Below are 16634 nucleotides of genomic sequence, written 5' to 3'. Positions count from 1 at the left end.
ATTGTCCAGAGGCCAAGTCAACATAGTCATTAATTGTTTAGAAACATGTAGCCCAGACAGTCTTGGTACTTACTATGCATTCATACCTAACTTGTCCCCATCTACAATAGGCTAACCCTACTTATAAAATCATGCCCAAAGGTGTACATAGTATGTGTAATTCATTTAACATATACTCTTAGTGCCAAGCTTTCATTTTACAGGAACTTCCATGTCTATTTGCCAGACAGAAAGTAAGCCAAATTAATTACTATATTTAGAAACAAATATAGAATGACTAAATGGAGACTGTCTTCTCATGGCCACTGAAGCAAGGTCAAGATCCTTGGAGTCTCAGTAGAGAGTTGGCACAGGAGTTTCCTCCTGCCACAACCTCATGTGTAAACTTAGTCTGGCCTGAGAACATAGATCTTACTTAAGATTTCTTTTCAGCATTGTTACTATTAAGTCTCCAATATCACTCTCACACACCCAGAAGAAATCATTTAACCTCTGTGAGCACTGAGGTCACTATTCTGTCAAATAGAGCCATTGCTTATACTTCTAACCTGTGTCAGCAATGTATTTCAAAGACAAATTGTTTTTGTTTTTAGTGCTGGGTATCAAAGCCAGGGTTTCTTTTATGTTAGTCAAGTCCTTTGCCACTGAGCTACATCTGCAGCACTGACAAACTGGTTTTAAAAACAAACATTAAGAAGTTTTTCTTGTAGTTTTCAGCTGTATGTGAAAAGGAGAGCTTAGAATGACTAGTTTTCAATGAAATAATTACAATTTCTGATTTTTAAAAAATATACAGAGATAGAAATAATAACCCCTTGAAGTAAATGACAGGCCAGAAGTTTACCAGAAATATAAAAATTTCTGATATTTAAATACAGGACTAAATATGTGTAAAGAGCTAATACAAAATGAGAGCAAACATAAGTTTATTGCACAAATGAATCTAGAATGTTATTTGACTGAATAAGCCACTGATCATCATAATAATCACAAAAGGAAAACAAGTATGCTGGGACTACATGTAGACACATATTATCACTGCAAATGTCTTCTAGGACTGGGGGTGTTGCTCAGTGGTAGAGTGCCTACTTAGCAAGCATGAGGCCCTGAGTTCAAACCCCAGTAACAGGAAACAAGCAAACAACCACAACACAATCTCCTATTACTCTCTCTCCTCTGCACATGTCTTGGCTCATGTGCAATCCTGACTACTCCACTAGAGATCACCAATGACCTCCATACTCAGTTTCCTATTTTTCATCATCGGACAATGTAAATGTCTCTCCTTCCTTAAAACACTTCCTCAGCTGCTGTGATCTGGCTATTCATGTTTAACTATTATGCTCTAGATGCTCCCTAAATACTGGATTTATTCAGAGTCTCTTTTTTGTTGCTCTCCCGCAGAAATCTCAATCCATGGTCTGAAACATAATTACAATATACTGATTAAGCTCACATTTGCATCTCTAGCTTATCCTCTGAGTTTAGGACCAATATATCCAATATAAAATTCTGACAGCATATCCAATACCTCCTTTTTGACAGAACAAACTCAGAATGACCTATCCTGATGCTGTGGCACAGTTTCTGAGCTTTCACCTGTTAGCCAGAAACTGGGGACTCAAACTTGACAGGCAAAAGTCAATCACCTCTAAATATTGCAGAATTTCCAGGACCACTGCTCTGAGTAGTGCTACTGTCCATTTCTCCTCGCCAAGAATTTTATAACTGGTTTTCCTGAATATACTCTTACTCCCCTACTCCCCAAACCATTTTTCAAAATACAGCTGGTGATCTTCATTTAGTGCAAATCATGACACTTGTTTGTTTAAAGTTCATTTCCACTGTTTATCACATAGTTATCTCATACCAGCTTTTCATGGCTCCTGACCTTCTTTTCTCACACCAGCCATACTGTTTTTCTCTCTGCTCAACTGTACTCTTCTCCCTTCCCAGCTTAGGGTCCCACTATCCCAGAAAGCCTCTATTATCTGCTCAGCTAATCCTCCTCCTCCTACAGAGTAGTCTCAAAGACTCCTTCCTGGGGATGTCAACTGACCCTGTCCCCCAGTATAAACTCACACCAAAACCATCCTTTGTCACAGTATTCACCACACTGGGTCTATACTGTCTGTCTCCTAACACTAGAATGCAGATCTCTAGAAGACAGTCTGTATTCTTAATCCTTTTTCCTCTACTACTAACAGACAGCTTTGAATATAGGAGACTGCCAGAAAATGACAGAAAAAGAAAACTTTATTATTTGTTTCCTAAAAACATTCTATTTCAGAGTAAATTTGGAAATTTATCAAAGGACTCAGATTCAGTTCCACTCAACTCTACTGCTTATTTTGAGTAATATGTATGATTTATATGAGTTTTTTAAAAGTATGATTACAAACTGTCTTTTTTTCTTTTTTGTGGTGGCAATGAGTTTAAACCTAAGTTTAAACCCCAGTAGCATAAAAACAACAACAAAAAACAGTAGCATAAAAAAAGAAGTATTTAAGTTTTATGGATAATTTTGTTACAGCTACTGAATTCTGTTCTTGTATACTGAAAGTAGACTTAGAAAACACATAAATGAATAACTATGTCTGTGTTTCAACAAAACTTTATTTACAAAAGGAGGTCATAGGTCAGATTTGGCCCACAGACTAGTTTGCAGACACCAAAGTCAATATAAAGCAGAATAAAAATGATTATACGGTTACTTGGTCAAAACTGGTTAAATGTACTGGTGCTTTGAAGTATAAGAAAGCTGGCAAGTTTGCTTTTGAGAATCTAATATACACTAGTCACACCAGTATTTTCTTTTTTTGGTGGTACTGTGCTTAAACTCAGGATCTCATGCTTGTTAGACAGGTGTTCTACCACATCAATAGCTCTTTTTTTTTTCTTTGCTTTTTTTGCAAGTTATTTTTCAGGTAAGGTCTTCCTTTTGCCAGGGGCCAGCCTCAGACCATGATCTCCAATGCAGAGCCTTCCATGTGACTTAGGATGATAGGCATGCGCCACCTGTGCCTGGCTCACAACAGTGAGACATGGACCTTTTATAAATTAATCAAATAAAATATATAATTTAAAAGAAATTAAAAGCCACTCTGCAGAAGAGGTAATTATGGACCCTGCAAATTACATGTTTTTAAAATTAAGCCAGTTATCTGCCTTGAGGTAAAAGATCAGTATGAAAGATTATAATTCATTGCCCATGAGGCCTTCTATATATAAAAACATTTATTATGCAATACATTGAAATTCAGTAAACAAAAGGCTAATTATAAAACAACTGTACTTAGCTCAGGGAATGAGAAAAATCTTGAAGCAGCATATTGAAATCTGTAGTAAATTTAATTTAAATCCCCAAAGAATCTAGGATAGCACTATATACATGTTACTTGATAAGCTAATTTTTTGTTAAACAAATGATCAAACCCTGAAGACCTCAACAAAAGGGTATAATTAATTTAAAACACAGGAAGTGAAAAGAACATTGGCATTCACTTTAATATGACAACGCTATGTAAGCCCAAACAGTAATAGAATGCTAGACACCTAAGACAAATAAAACCTATTGAACATTTGCAAAGCACAGTCTAAGAAAACAATGGAAAATCCTCAACCAAGCAATGTAAACATATCTTAAAGGGTCAATGCACAGTGCCCACACAAAATCTACTCTATAATGCACAAATTTTAACAGGTGCTAGCCTTGTGAAACACATTTGCTTCAAAGTATGCAAATTATGGTTAATTTGGTTAGTTTTCCAACCTTTTCCCTTCAGCTTTGACAGAAGTATAATATGTGGCATTCTTTATCTCTAGTCTGTATGCTACTCTATTTGGGGTTTCTCTCACCCTCTCCTTTTTCTTTCTTAAAAAAAAATAATGCAATGATAAAATAGAAAGCGTCATGCTTTGTAGACAAAAAGAATAAGACACACAAAGAAATTTAAGTTTGTTTGAAACTGAACAAAATGACATATTTTGTAATGATAGAATTAATACCAGGACAAATATTTTAAAAGATTTCAATTACTTACTAAGTTGGGATATATACTTGTTTCAGTTTACTCTCAGCTTCTGCTGCTTTTAGGCGTTTCTAATTCAAAAGATGGATAAAATGTTTTACACACGATGACTACTAATTATTACTACTTCATTGTCTTAAAAATTCACAAGAAAATAAGTATTAAAACATAATTTAAAAATTGCTGTTTTAAGAAGCTTTTCTTTCAAATGCGTATTCTTAAACTGCAGTAATTTAAGTCATTACACTCTGAGTTACAAAACTGTAAGCATTAACAACATTTTAGACATAGATTTTTTTAAATAAATCAATGAATAGTTCCATTTCCCATTCCTCCATGAATAAATAAAAAGGGCTTTGGGGTTTTTTTTTTTTTTTGATGCTGAGAATTGAACCTCATATACATTAAGCATGTACTCTACTGCTAAGCTTGCTAAGCTATACCCCCAGCCTCAAAAGGATATTTAAAATTAGCTTCTACTTTATTTCTTACTTGTCTTTCTGGGAAAGAACCCCACCACCCACAAACACACACAAAATCTTTGCTTTCAGAAAATATTCAGAAATGATTAGTTCCCAAAATCCATGCAAGAGAAAAAGATTATAGCTATTCAGAGTAGAATTAAATAAAAGCTCTTTGTCTTTAAATGTTAGATGATATGTAGTAACTTTTAATCTTGATATAACTCACTTAAGATTGCACTAAAACCAATTAGTAGCCAAATGCAGGGAAAGAAATAGGAAGGAGATTATATAATCAAATCCAGACACTGATCAACACAATAACAAATGCAATTAGGGAAGGAAAATAACATAGGGTCAATGTTCAAATGTGAGACAAACTAGAATATAAAGCTGTCCTTCATTTTCCCAATCAAGAGAAAAAAAATTAGGAGACAACATGAAACATTTAGAACAGAACTGAAATTTTTGAAAATAATTTTATCCAAACACTTTCAACAATGTTTGAAGCCACTGTTTCCACCAGTTTTAGAGATTCTTTGTGATTTGTTTGAATAAAACAGGTTTTCAGACTACTAGCTTTCTTTTCTATCCAACATGTTTCAAATAAGTACTTTCTCAATTATGCATGTTGCTGACAATGGAAATTGTTCAACAGGTTATAAATATGTATTCACTGTTCATGACCTCAGCAACTCATTATAGTGCTTTTTTTGGGGGCCTAAGGGTGAACTCAGGACCTCATGCTTGTTAGGGAGACACTCTACTCCCGGAGCCACTCCACCAGCCCTCATTCTGATACTTTTTAAAGTGACCCTTAAAATGTGTTTGTATAGCATCCAATACTTGCTACTGTATAACCTACATACTTAGGAAATACAACATCTGTACTAAATCTATTTGCCTTTCTTTACCAGTGTAAATAATATAAAACCAGTGTAATAAAACACTTAGTCAAAACAAGTATTGACTAAGGTCTTTTCAGGAAAATATAACTTTACCTTTCTCCAAAGGTAGCATTGATCAAAATAAAAGTTACTTGAGTTTTAGGGAATGAGTCACAAATTAAATGATTCCATACTTTGAAATAATCCTGGAGAAAAATATTGGTATAGTACCAAGACATCAAACTAATAAGACTATTACAATAATGGGGTGTGGTAGTGCAATGCTTGTAATCCCAGACAAGAGGATCTCAAATTCAAGGACAACTTAGTCTACATAGTGAAGCCGTTTTTTTTTTTTTTAATTTAAGAAAGAAAGACCAACTACTACAATTAATGTCAAAAATCAAAAACTTAAGAGGAAGGCCCCTGGGTTTGATCCCTAGCATGAACACACACAGGAAAGAAAAGAAAAGAGAAGGAAGGAAAGGAGCGAGGAAGGGAAGCTCTCAAGGAATACAACCACACAAATGTCATATAAAAAAGTTTCAGAAGATCTTTTAAAATATCTCAAATTGTAAGAAATTGATGGCATTAGTCTCATTTTTAAATTCTTTGTAAAAACTTGTTCAACAGGTTAGTGGCAGTACCACATCTCTAGTAATTCCCATCAGTTACACTCAAAGAGATGAAGCACCAGTCACATGCAAGGAGGTCTTTCCCTGTCCTCTTTCCAAATATTCATCAGAATGAATGCTTAAGTTGAGGAAATATTAAGATAAAAATCTTAAAAATAATATCCTAAAATTATGGAGTTATATAATCTAGAAAAGATCAAACAAACAAATGCAAAATTAGTATACTGCTAAGGAATACTTAAATATAAACAAAGCTCACTTTAGTGCAATCATATTGGTAGAAGTATGAAAAATTACCTGCTGTACGTATCTGTCAGTAGTTTTCCACATGTAATAATACTCAATGATGCTAGTCAATGACTTCCAAGGGAGCTGAAAAAATATATAACATGTAATGAAAACAACCTACTGCAGAAAGTAATCTCCTTTAAAACCACTTCTTTGAAATAATGAAGCAAATATTCCTATGGAAGAGTCATTCTAGAAAAATTACTTTGAGAAAACAGAAATTAGCAAAACATGCCCAAACAAGTTGTAGTCAGTGAGATTCTAAAACAATACATTCCTTTTCTCAGATCCTATTTTATTAAAACTTACAAACATTATGACTGGACATATTTCCAGATTCCCTCAGGAGTGGTCTCAACCCTATGCAGTGGTAGCAGGTAGAATGCAGCATAATTTTAGAAATGTTATTTAAATGGCTTGGGCCTGAGTTAGGTTTTTTTTTTGAAGGGGGGGTGGCTGGAGTTTGAACTTCACACTGTAAAGTAGACATTCTACCACTTGAGCCACACCTCCAGCCCATTTTGCTCTGGTTATTTTAGAGATGCGGGCTGGCTTCAAACCGCGACGCTCTGGATCTCAGCCTCCTGAGTAGCTAGGATTACGGGTACCCAGTGAGCCTGAGTTCATTTAACTTCCAAAGATGCCAGCTGCAAACTGGGTGTCTTTTAGTCTCTGGCATAGTATCTCATCCTTTCCAAGACCACTCTATTTTGACTTATTTTGTTTAAATGAAACAAGCAGCTATGTCTCTGAAAAAGGACAAAGCCAAGTATGTTTCCTATTAGAAAAATAAGCTTGGATTTACTACTTTCCATAAATATTAAAAAATGGCCAAATAAAATCCTATTCATGAGACCTACAACCAAAGAATATATTCAGCATGTCCCTCTGTAAATGGGGATCTATCAGTTTTCCAAGAGGCAAATGAGGACAGATCAGACTTTGATGATATGAACCGCTGATAAAGCAATCTTGAACTGTACAGAGGCAACTCCCCTCTGATGTCACTAACCCTTCCTAGCACATCATGAGGACTGGAGAGTTAAAACAGTACTTCTGGTACTCTTACAGCTGGGGACTGCTTGCAACCCCCTGAACAACAACATCCATGACATTCCTACCAACTCCCTATTGAACTTACCTGTTGGTCTAAAAAGAAAACAGATACATTTTAAAGAAGGGAAAATTTCTAAGCTTCATTGGGTGGCAACTTAAATAGTATTTACAAATGTGGTCTTACAGGACCAGATCAGAATAGACACTAGGTTTGAACTGCAGATGAAACAAATAGGGTTTTTTGTTTTACTTCTTGGCTGATTGATTTGTTTTCCTTTGGTACTGGGGTTTAATTCCCAACTCCCCACCTACCCTTCTGTTTGTATTTTGTTTATAAGATAACCTCTCACTAACTTTGCCTTGGCTGACTCAACCTTCCTGCCTCTACCTCCAGAGCTGCTAGGATTCACATCCAGCTACTTTTTAAAAAATGTAATGTGTTCATCTAGTGGAGTAAAGATGTGAAAACTGGTATAAGGAGCCTTCAGTGTAGGGTTTCTCGGTAAGCCACAAGCTCTTACCATCTTCCATTCTTTGAGTGGAAGATGAGCTGTTTCAATGATCATCAAAAGCACTCCAGCTAATACAAAACTGGTGAGAAGCAGTGTGTTCTACAAATAGACCTAGGACATGTGGTATTGAGTAGCCAGACTGGTGGTAGAGGGAACAGATGCTGAGGTGGGTGGGGTTTTGCTGTAACAGTGCCACTGTGGTGCGAGGCTGCACTCTTGGCTTCACTGCTCCTGGATGTGAAGCATCACACATTGGATAACTGGCCCTCTGAGAAAGCCTTCTAACACCAAGTGAGACATGTCACTCTGCTCACCTAGGTTAGTCAAATAGATTCTACTGTTTCCAATTACAGCTTTCCTAGTTTTCCAACTTCCATTTAGCTCACTTCCTACACTGCAATGGTGAGAAAGTCAAATGTTAACTTTCTAAGAGACCCTTGTGATTTTTGCCAATCTGATGTATGTGTATAAGAACAAAATTTAGAACTGGACTAAGCAGGGTTAGTGATGACTGGTGCTGGGGGGGGGGGGCGGGGAGAGATATGAGAATGAAGCATGTAGTCAGTCAGATAACCCAACACTGCCCAAAACAGTACAACTGGCCGAATACATGCAACATATAATACATGGCAACCAAAACCAAACACATAAGATTGAAGGCAGTTTATTAGTCATATGTAGTCATAGCCTGGAGGAAGAGGTCACTGTACATGGTGTAGGGCCATGTACGAGTTGCATGTGAGAAACAAGTGATCAATAGGAGCTGTGGAAGTGAGGCTCAGTACAAACAAGAGGATAGGCATGGCAACCAAAACCAAACACATAAGATTGAAGGCAGTTTATTAGTCATATGTAGTCATAGCCTGGAGGAAGAGGTCACTGTACATGGTGTAGGGCCATGTACGAGTTGCATGTGAGAAACAAGTGATCAATAGGAGCTGTGGAAGTGAGGCTCAGTACAAACAAGAGGATAGGCATGTTTTGGTTACCGCAGAAGGTTCCCATGGGAGAATGTGATAGAGTTGAGTTAATTCTGCAGTGAATTCTAAATTCACTAATAGAGTAACCTATTAGTTTGAGAACTGGGGTGCTAGGAGAACTATCCAAATAGGGAGACTTTCCTGCTAGGTAGGGGGATATCTGGCAAAAACAGGGGAACTAAGCTACACTATAGAGGTCCTGAGAGGCTCAAGGATGTTAAAGACAGCAAGTGAAATTTTAAGCCTTCCTATATAGTGGTGCACTGAAAATAACTGCAATAATGAAAGCCAAACCTGAATGATCTTAGTGACTAGATGGACTCAATCCCCACACTAATGGCCTGAATAGAGATGAGACATGCTTATTTCAGAGTAGAAATACTACCATCTCAGTCTCCATTATTGTTTATACAAAATATTCTGCATCTAATAGAAAACACAAGATATATCACAAAAGCTAGAAAAATGTCTCATTGTCAAGAAACTTTAAAACAATTAACACATTGCATTCCTTTTTGGAGGTTTCTGGGGAATCAACCCAGAGCCTTGCACATGCTAAACACATGCCTTAGCATTGAGCTACAGCCTGATTCTCTAATATTTAACATACTGAAGGTGCTAGTTTAAGGGAGAACAACATATATGACTAGACAGGGATCTCAACAAAGATAAAAAGCATAAAGGATAAAATACAAATGTTAGAAAAGAAAAACATGCCATTATAGTTGAAGAATTCCTGTAATGAGCTTATCAATATGCTAGACAAAGCAAGAATTAATGTTCTAAAAGATTATACAAATTAAATCACAAGCAGAAAAATAAGTGAGAACAAAAAAAGAACATCCATGAACTGGGGGGCAAAATTAAATGGTCTAATAAGGTGTAACTAGAACCCTATAAGGAGAGTAACTGAAAGCCAAGTATGGTGGTACACATCTATAATCCCAGCAGTAGGGAAGCTAAGACAGGAGGATAGTGAGTTTAAGGTCAGTTTGGGCTACACTGTGTAGCCCTGTCTCAAAATAAATAAATAAAAATTAATTAATTAATTAATGAGAATGAATGAAAAATACTCAAAAATGTTTTTTAAATACTATTTTTTTTTAAATGGTGGACTGGGTGTGTAGTTCAATGATAGACTGCTTGCCTGAGTGAAGTCTTTTGTTCAGTTTCTAGAACTTCAAAAAAAAAAAGGGTATTGTGAGAATATAATGAACCCATACTATGAACAACTTTATGACAAAAGTAAATAAATAATGTTAAAATGGAAAATACTCTGAACGACACACTACCAAAGCTCATACATATAGATAACACTGGTCAGGAGCTGGTGGCTCACACCTGTAATCCTAGCTTCTTGGAGGGAAGGAAGAGGATTGTGGTTTGAAGCCAGCTTGGGCAAATAGTTTTCAAGACCCTACCTTGAAAATATCCAACACAAAAACAGGGCTGATGGAATGGCTCAAGTGGCAGAATACTTGCCTAGAAAACAAGAGACCCTGAGTTCAAACTCCCATACAACCAAAAAAAAAAAAAAAGGATAATACTATAAGAACCTCTATTTAATAAAAGAACTTCACTGCTTAAAACCTTCCAAGAAAAGAGATGACCACTAGTGTTTAAGTCTATACATACAGTTCCAGTAAACAAAAGAATGAATAATTTCCAACTCATTCTAAGAAGTATTGTCAGGCATGCTGGTACACATCTATAATCCCAGTTACTTGGGAAGCTGAGGCAGGAGGATCATGAGTTCCAGTGCAGCACAGGGAAAGTTAGTAAACTCTATCTCAAAAACAAAATAAAAAACAAACGGACTGACAACATAGCTCAAGCCCTGGGTTCACTCCCTAAAAATACAAAAAAGCCAACAATAACCTGAAATAAAACCAATGATATTACAAATAAAGAAAAGTAAAAGTCAGTATCCCTCACTAACACAGATGCGTATTTCATGATAAGTATAGACCAATTTGTTAATTTAAAAAATAAATAACACAGAAGGAAAAACCCTTGATAAAATACTGGCAAATAAAATCCAGTATAAATAAAACCCAGAACCAAGTGGAACTGATCTATAGATCTATTATAGATCTGGGTTCAATCCTTAACAACACACACACATACACAAATTAATTAATACAATTCACCATATCTAGAAATAAAAAGAGAAAACCCCATAATCAACAACTGATGCATAAAACACATTTTATAAAATTCAACATTCATTCATGACAAAAGGATGGGGCGGGTGTGTGTGTGTGGATTTTCTCAACTCAATACCAATTCCCTCACACCCCACAGCTGATTTCTAGCTGGGCATGGTGGTGCATACCTGTGATCCCAACACTTGGGAGGCTGTTTCAGTCTAGCCTGTGCTATGTAGCAAGATCCTGTCAGTTTAAAAAAAATTATTTAAAAATAAAAATGAAGAAAAAGAAGTACCTGGAAAATAAAAATTCAAACTGTCTTTATTTGCGGATAATATGATCATTTAGAAAGCTTCCACAAAAACCCTACTGTAACTACTGCAGAAAGAGTTCTTAAAATCAACAATAAGAAAATTAAAATGGGAAAAAGATTTGTGGTGCACATCTCTAATCCCAGCACTGGGGAGGCAGTGATAGGTACACTAACAGTCAAGGCCAGCCTGGGCTATATAATGAGTTCCAGGATAGCAGGATCGTGTCTCAAAAAACAAACAAAAAAAAAAACAATGCCAGTTGAGATAAGGACAGCTATACAGGGAGTTGACTTGTATTACTTTCCTGTGCATGTCCTTCCTATTATTGCTTATACTCTCTCTTCAACAAAATTAGAGATAAGGGCAAAATAGTTTCTGCCTGGTAGCAAGGTGGGGGCGGGGGGAAAATGACCCAAACATTGTATGCACATATGAATAAAAGAAAAAAAATGCCGATGAAATACATGTAACGATGCTCAATTCCATTAGTCTTTAATGAAAATAAAAATTAAAAACTATAGTTACCCCCCCATATCACAAAAAGATGGGGTGGTGGTAAGGATACACATCCCACAAGGAGATGCTACTACAAACCCATTAGAATAGCTTTAAAATGATGTTAATAACAAGTACTAGGGAGGATGTGAAGCAAGTGAAACTGTCATATTTTGCTACCTGGAATACAAAATGGTACAGCCATGTTGAAAAACCAGAATTCATTCAAGAAGCAAAACCACAGAGAAAGATTTATCTATTTACTTACTTATTTTTTATCTGTATTTTTAACAAAGGATTTGCCATAATGATTTAACCTTACACATTTACAGAAGCTAGATGTGTTTGCATCTGATGCTGGAGTTTGGAATGCACAGGGAAGCAGCTGAGAGCGGAAGATGGTGTCAAGTGGAGAAGACCCAGAACAAGTATGGGCAGAGCCCACAAGGACCAGAAAAACCTTGTCAGTAATCACTAACTTTGACCCCGATGGCATGGGTATCCTGCAGAAGCCAAGGCCCTTCTTCACAGAACAGAGCACATAAAGACCTTGTCCTGGGAGTCGGAAAGTTGAAGGAGTACCCTGGGGAATACCGAGTGATTGCAGCCCTACCATTGCCTCAAGCCAACAAGGTGAGCCAGCACATAACAGACATGTATGAGCTACAAAGGTCACTGATTTATTTCTATTTTCCAAACCCTGCCCAGGAATCTCTCTTGAGGCCCACCTTAATAGAAGACATGTTGAGAAGGGAATTCTGGAAAATGTAGTTTAGTTTAGCTACACTGATACATTATAAAGATTATGAAGCCATCACAGGCAATGTCTTAAAAAGTTAAGTGAAGAATTATCATAAGACCGAGTTACCCAATGATAGTATTTACAAAAGAGAAACTAAAACTTTAATTTACACTAAAATCAGAATACAACAAACATTTACAGCAACTCTGTCCATAACTACAAAAAATTAGAAACAACTCAAATATCCTTCAATAGGTAAATAAATATTCAAATAGAATACTATTAAGCAATAAAAATGAATTTACACATGCAACCACATTGATGAATATAAAGTACAATAAGTGAAGGAAGCCAAAATTATGACTATCTATTGTATGATTCGACTTATATAGCCTTCAGAAAATGGCAAAATTCTAGGGAGGGGGAATAGAGCAGGGGTTAAGGACTGCATATGGAAGAGGTGACCTTGGGGAGAGATATATGAAATATACTATGTCTTGACTGTGGTTACACAGGTTATGTACAACCTTGTGTATAACCAGAAAGAGTGAATTTCTGGTAATCATATACAGAGTGAATTTCTGTGTGCAAATTTAAAAATAAGTTAAACTTAAGGAATAAAGCTATCACTAAGCACTAAATCTAAAAATATCAGGGTAGGGGTGCAGCTCACTGGTAGAGTTCATGCTTAGCATTCAGGAGGTCCTGGATTCAATCCCCAGCACAACTTGCCCCCCTCCTTTTAAAAAAAGAGAACTTTACCTGAATGTCCACTTTATATCAGACTTTTGTTTTATTTTGTGCTGGGGATCCAATGCAGGGCCTCATACACTGCTATGCAAGTTTTCTACTACTGAGCTACAACCTCAAGCTCAATTTGTTTTTAAACATACAAAAACATAATATATATTCACATGGGAAAACCAAGGCATTAGAAGTAGAAATTTTCTAACAATGATTGCTTTTGAGTAGGAAGAAAAACAAAATTTTAAAACTGATCATTATGATGCAGTTGCTCAGTGCTCAGGTAAACTTCAAGTATTGGAGGGAAGAAAGTCAAGGAGAATTTATTTTGCATATAATCCCTGATATTTTATTTTTTTCAATTTTAATATTATTTAATTATATGAAAAAACAAGTTTGGTAGAAGAGGGTGGGGGAGGTGGGCAGGGGGGAGAAATGACCCAAACAATGTATGAACAAGTGAATAAATGAATTAAAAAAAAGTTTTGTTATATTCCTTTTTAAAATGAGGCAAAAACCGTACAATTAAACACGATCAAGCCTCTGTTGAAGATGGAACTTACTGTTTAAAAAGTTAATGTTGAATTCTGCAGTGCTTCTATCTCATAACATACCTTCCAACCCACTGTTGGTATACTTTTACCCATGTCTCAAAGGCTCATATTATATGCAGTTTTGGGGCTTTTATAAATTCCAAAAAGTAAAGGAATATAAAGAGTGGTCAGTATTGAAGGCTTGCCTGAAGGTAGGGCTGTATGAGACTCAACACAGTAAAATAAATACCAAACAAAAAGCATCCCATTCACCTCACCCAAAATCCTATGTATAAAAAGAGAAAATGCATAGCCATAAGCATTGAAGAAAAGCAGGTAGCTTTGAATAAATCATATATCAAACGTTCTAGAAACAAAAAAAAATAAACATACACCAACACACACAAAAAAGGTCTAAAAAACAACTATATCCCTTATGTTTTTAGGAGAGTATCTACCCGAGTGGGTAAGTCATGAAAACAACTCATCTTGTATTTTAAAATAATAAAAACTGTTACCCATCATGCTCCATTCTCTACAAGCTATCCTTTTTATTTGGTTGTGTAAACAAAAAGCCAAACACATACACTTGCATATGTGCACATACATACATATATGCTCCTTTGTAAACTGTGAAAAATGAAAATGTATAATGCTGACATTAGAAATCTAAGTTTTATACTTAAGAACGTGAATGATCTTGATGCACCTCCTAAATATTTTTTCTTGTGCTTATTCTTTAAATGTCTACCCACCAAAAGAAAAAAGACAAAGAAAAAGAAAGTTTTAAATGGACATGTTTCAAGTCAGTGTTTTGTTAACAAAAGGGTAGCACTTTCTTCACTTTGGCCACTATTAAAGATGCAGGGGTGCAAGCAAGGAGCAGGGAATGATAGACTGGAATTTTTTTTTTAAATTTCAACATTAACAGAGCGCATCTTTCAAAAAAGACTAAAACACATGACAAATACAATTCAATACACATATTTTAAACTAGTGTAACTTTATCTACATTAAGTAAATGTTATTTTCTATACCAGACATTGCAACTTTAAAAATACATTTTAAAAACTCAAGTCATGGTATCTCTGAGCAATACAGTACCCCAACAACTTCATGTACCTGTGATGGCAATATAGGTAGTATGTTTGTATGTGCATGCATGTGTGTGTGTATGAATGTATTTTGTTTCTTCTACTAGGTTTATATATTACTTTTTTTTTTTTTTAAAGCGGATGGCTCCTTGGCCGTTAAGCGACCGGGACTGCCCTAAGGAGCTGCTTCACACGGCTGCCCAGCAAGGAGTAGCCAGTGGAAACAGCCTATATATTACTTTTAAAAGTATGCCTAACAGCCGGGCACTGGTAGCTCATGCCTATAATCCTAGCTACTCAGGAGGCAGAGATCAGGAGGATCATGGTTCGAAGCCAGCCTGGGCAAATAGTTCATGAGATTCTATCTTGAAAATATCCATCACAAAAAAGGGCTGGTGGAGTGGCTTATGGTATAGGCCCTGAGTTCAAGCTCCAGTACCAAAAAAAAAGCCTAAGAAAACACAACTCTGAGCAGTAAACCTCCTGACATTCTATTTTGTTCATAGTGAGTCTTTGTTTTTGTTGTGGGGTTTTTGTTTTCATTGTGGGGTTTTTGTTTTTGTTTTTCTAGTACTGGAAACTGAACCCAGGGCCTCAAGCATGCTAGGCAAGCACTCTGCCACTTGAGTCCTGAGATTTCACCACCTTGTTCCAATTTGGGTCTTCAAAATACAACAAATATAAAAATATTGGCTCATCAACAAGCATCCTAAGCACATTCTAGAAGACAGTCTCTGGAGTTAAAATCCGTATTTCCCTGACTTCTTTGCATTTAAGATTCTATATATAATTTGGGTCCCAGATGCACTGGGAAGAGAGACAGATCTGGTACCAAAGCAGCCTGCTGGTAGAAATCACAAAGACAGATCATCGGGCTCTGGTAGAGATGGAAAGGCAGTGTTCCAATATAGTAGTTATATTTCTTTTCTTTTTTTGGCACTGGGTTTGACCTCAGGGCCATGTGTTTGCTAGGGAGGCACTCTACCCTTTCAGCCACGCCTCTAGCCCCAGTAGTTACATTTCTGCTGGTAACAGCAACACCAGCATCCTTATTGATCTGTTCTTTAGAGTAATTCTTAGAGGGTCAATCTAAATTCTATTTCTTCAATTTCCCTAGTTATTTACTGTTTCACTAAGCTTTTGGCTCAAACAAGCTAGAGGAAAACAACAGCAAAACTAATATATGACATGCTACAAATTTGTAAGAATTTTATTAGACTATGAAGGTAACAAACAAAAAACATAAACATTATTACTATGATATTCTTTTGCATATAGCAATTTTATCTCATACAAATGTCAGCTTCTGTAACCAAGACTACTACATCAACCTATGGTTCATAGAGTTCCCTCCTAGTCCTGTGTTAAGTGCCATTTCCAATTCCCATTCCTCAGTTTCAACTTTTGCCATCTGCTCTTTTCTCCCTTTGCTTTCAGAGAGCCAGAGAAAATGCCAGATAACTCCTATAAGACTATCTTGACTTGATTGGCACAACTAATCCTTCCTGATATTCCCAGAATAACTTGTTTATCCACTGACAGGAATATATTACATTTTACCTGCATATATATTTTTCAATCTCATCATCTTGACTATGAACTAATTCCCTGAAGTAAGGACCATACTTAGTGCCTACCTGAGGGCCTGGCACATTACAGGTGCTCAATAAACATTTGCTGAACTTAACTGACTTCAAGATGATCACTAGAAC

General features: G+C 36.2%; 1 protein-coding gene across 6 annotated transcripts in view; it reads right to left on the bottom strand.

Annotated features, from left to right (window-relative positions):
* Window positions 1-16634, bottom strand: part of Mta3 (metastasis associated 1 family member 3) — a 146722-nt gene that overhangs the window by 34295 nt on the left and 95793 nt on the right. For all 6 annotated transcript variants that reach the window (XM_074049574.1, XM_020155884.2, XM_020155885.2 and 3 more), the window contains 2 exons: window positions 6312-6386; window positions 4044-4102 (listed from right to left, as the gene is read on the bottom strand). In XM_074049574.1, coding sequence (XP_073905675.1) covers window positions 4044-4102; window positions 6312-6386 — 134 coding nt within the window. The remainder of the gene's footprint in view (window positions 1-4043; window positions 4103-6311; window positions 6387-16634) is intronic.

Source organism: Castor canadensis, chromosome 12, assembly GCF_047511655.1.
Source record: "Castor canadensis chromosome 12, mCasCan1.hap1v2, whole genome shotgun sequence".
NCBI lineage: Eukaryota > Metazoa > Chordata > Mammalia > Rodentia > Castoridae > Castor > Castor canadensis.
This window is presented reverse-complemented; position numbering and strand designations above follow the sequence as displayed.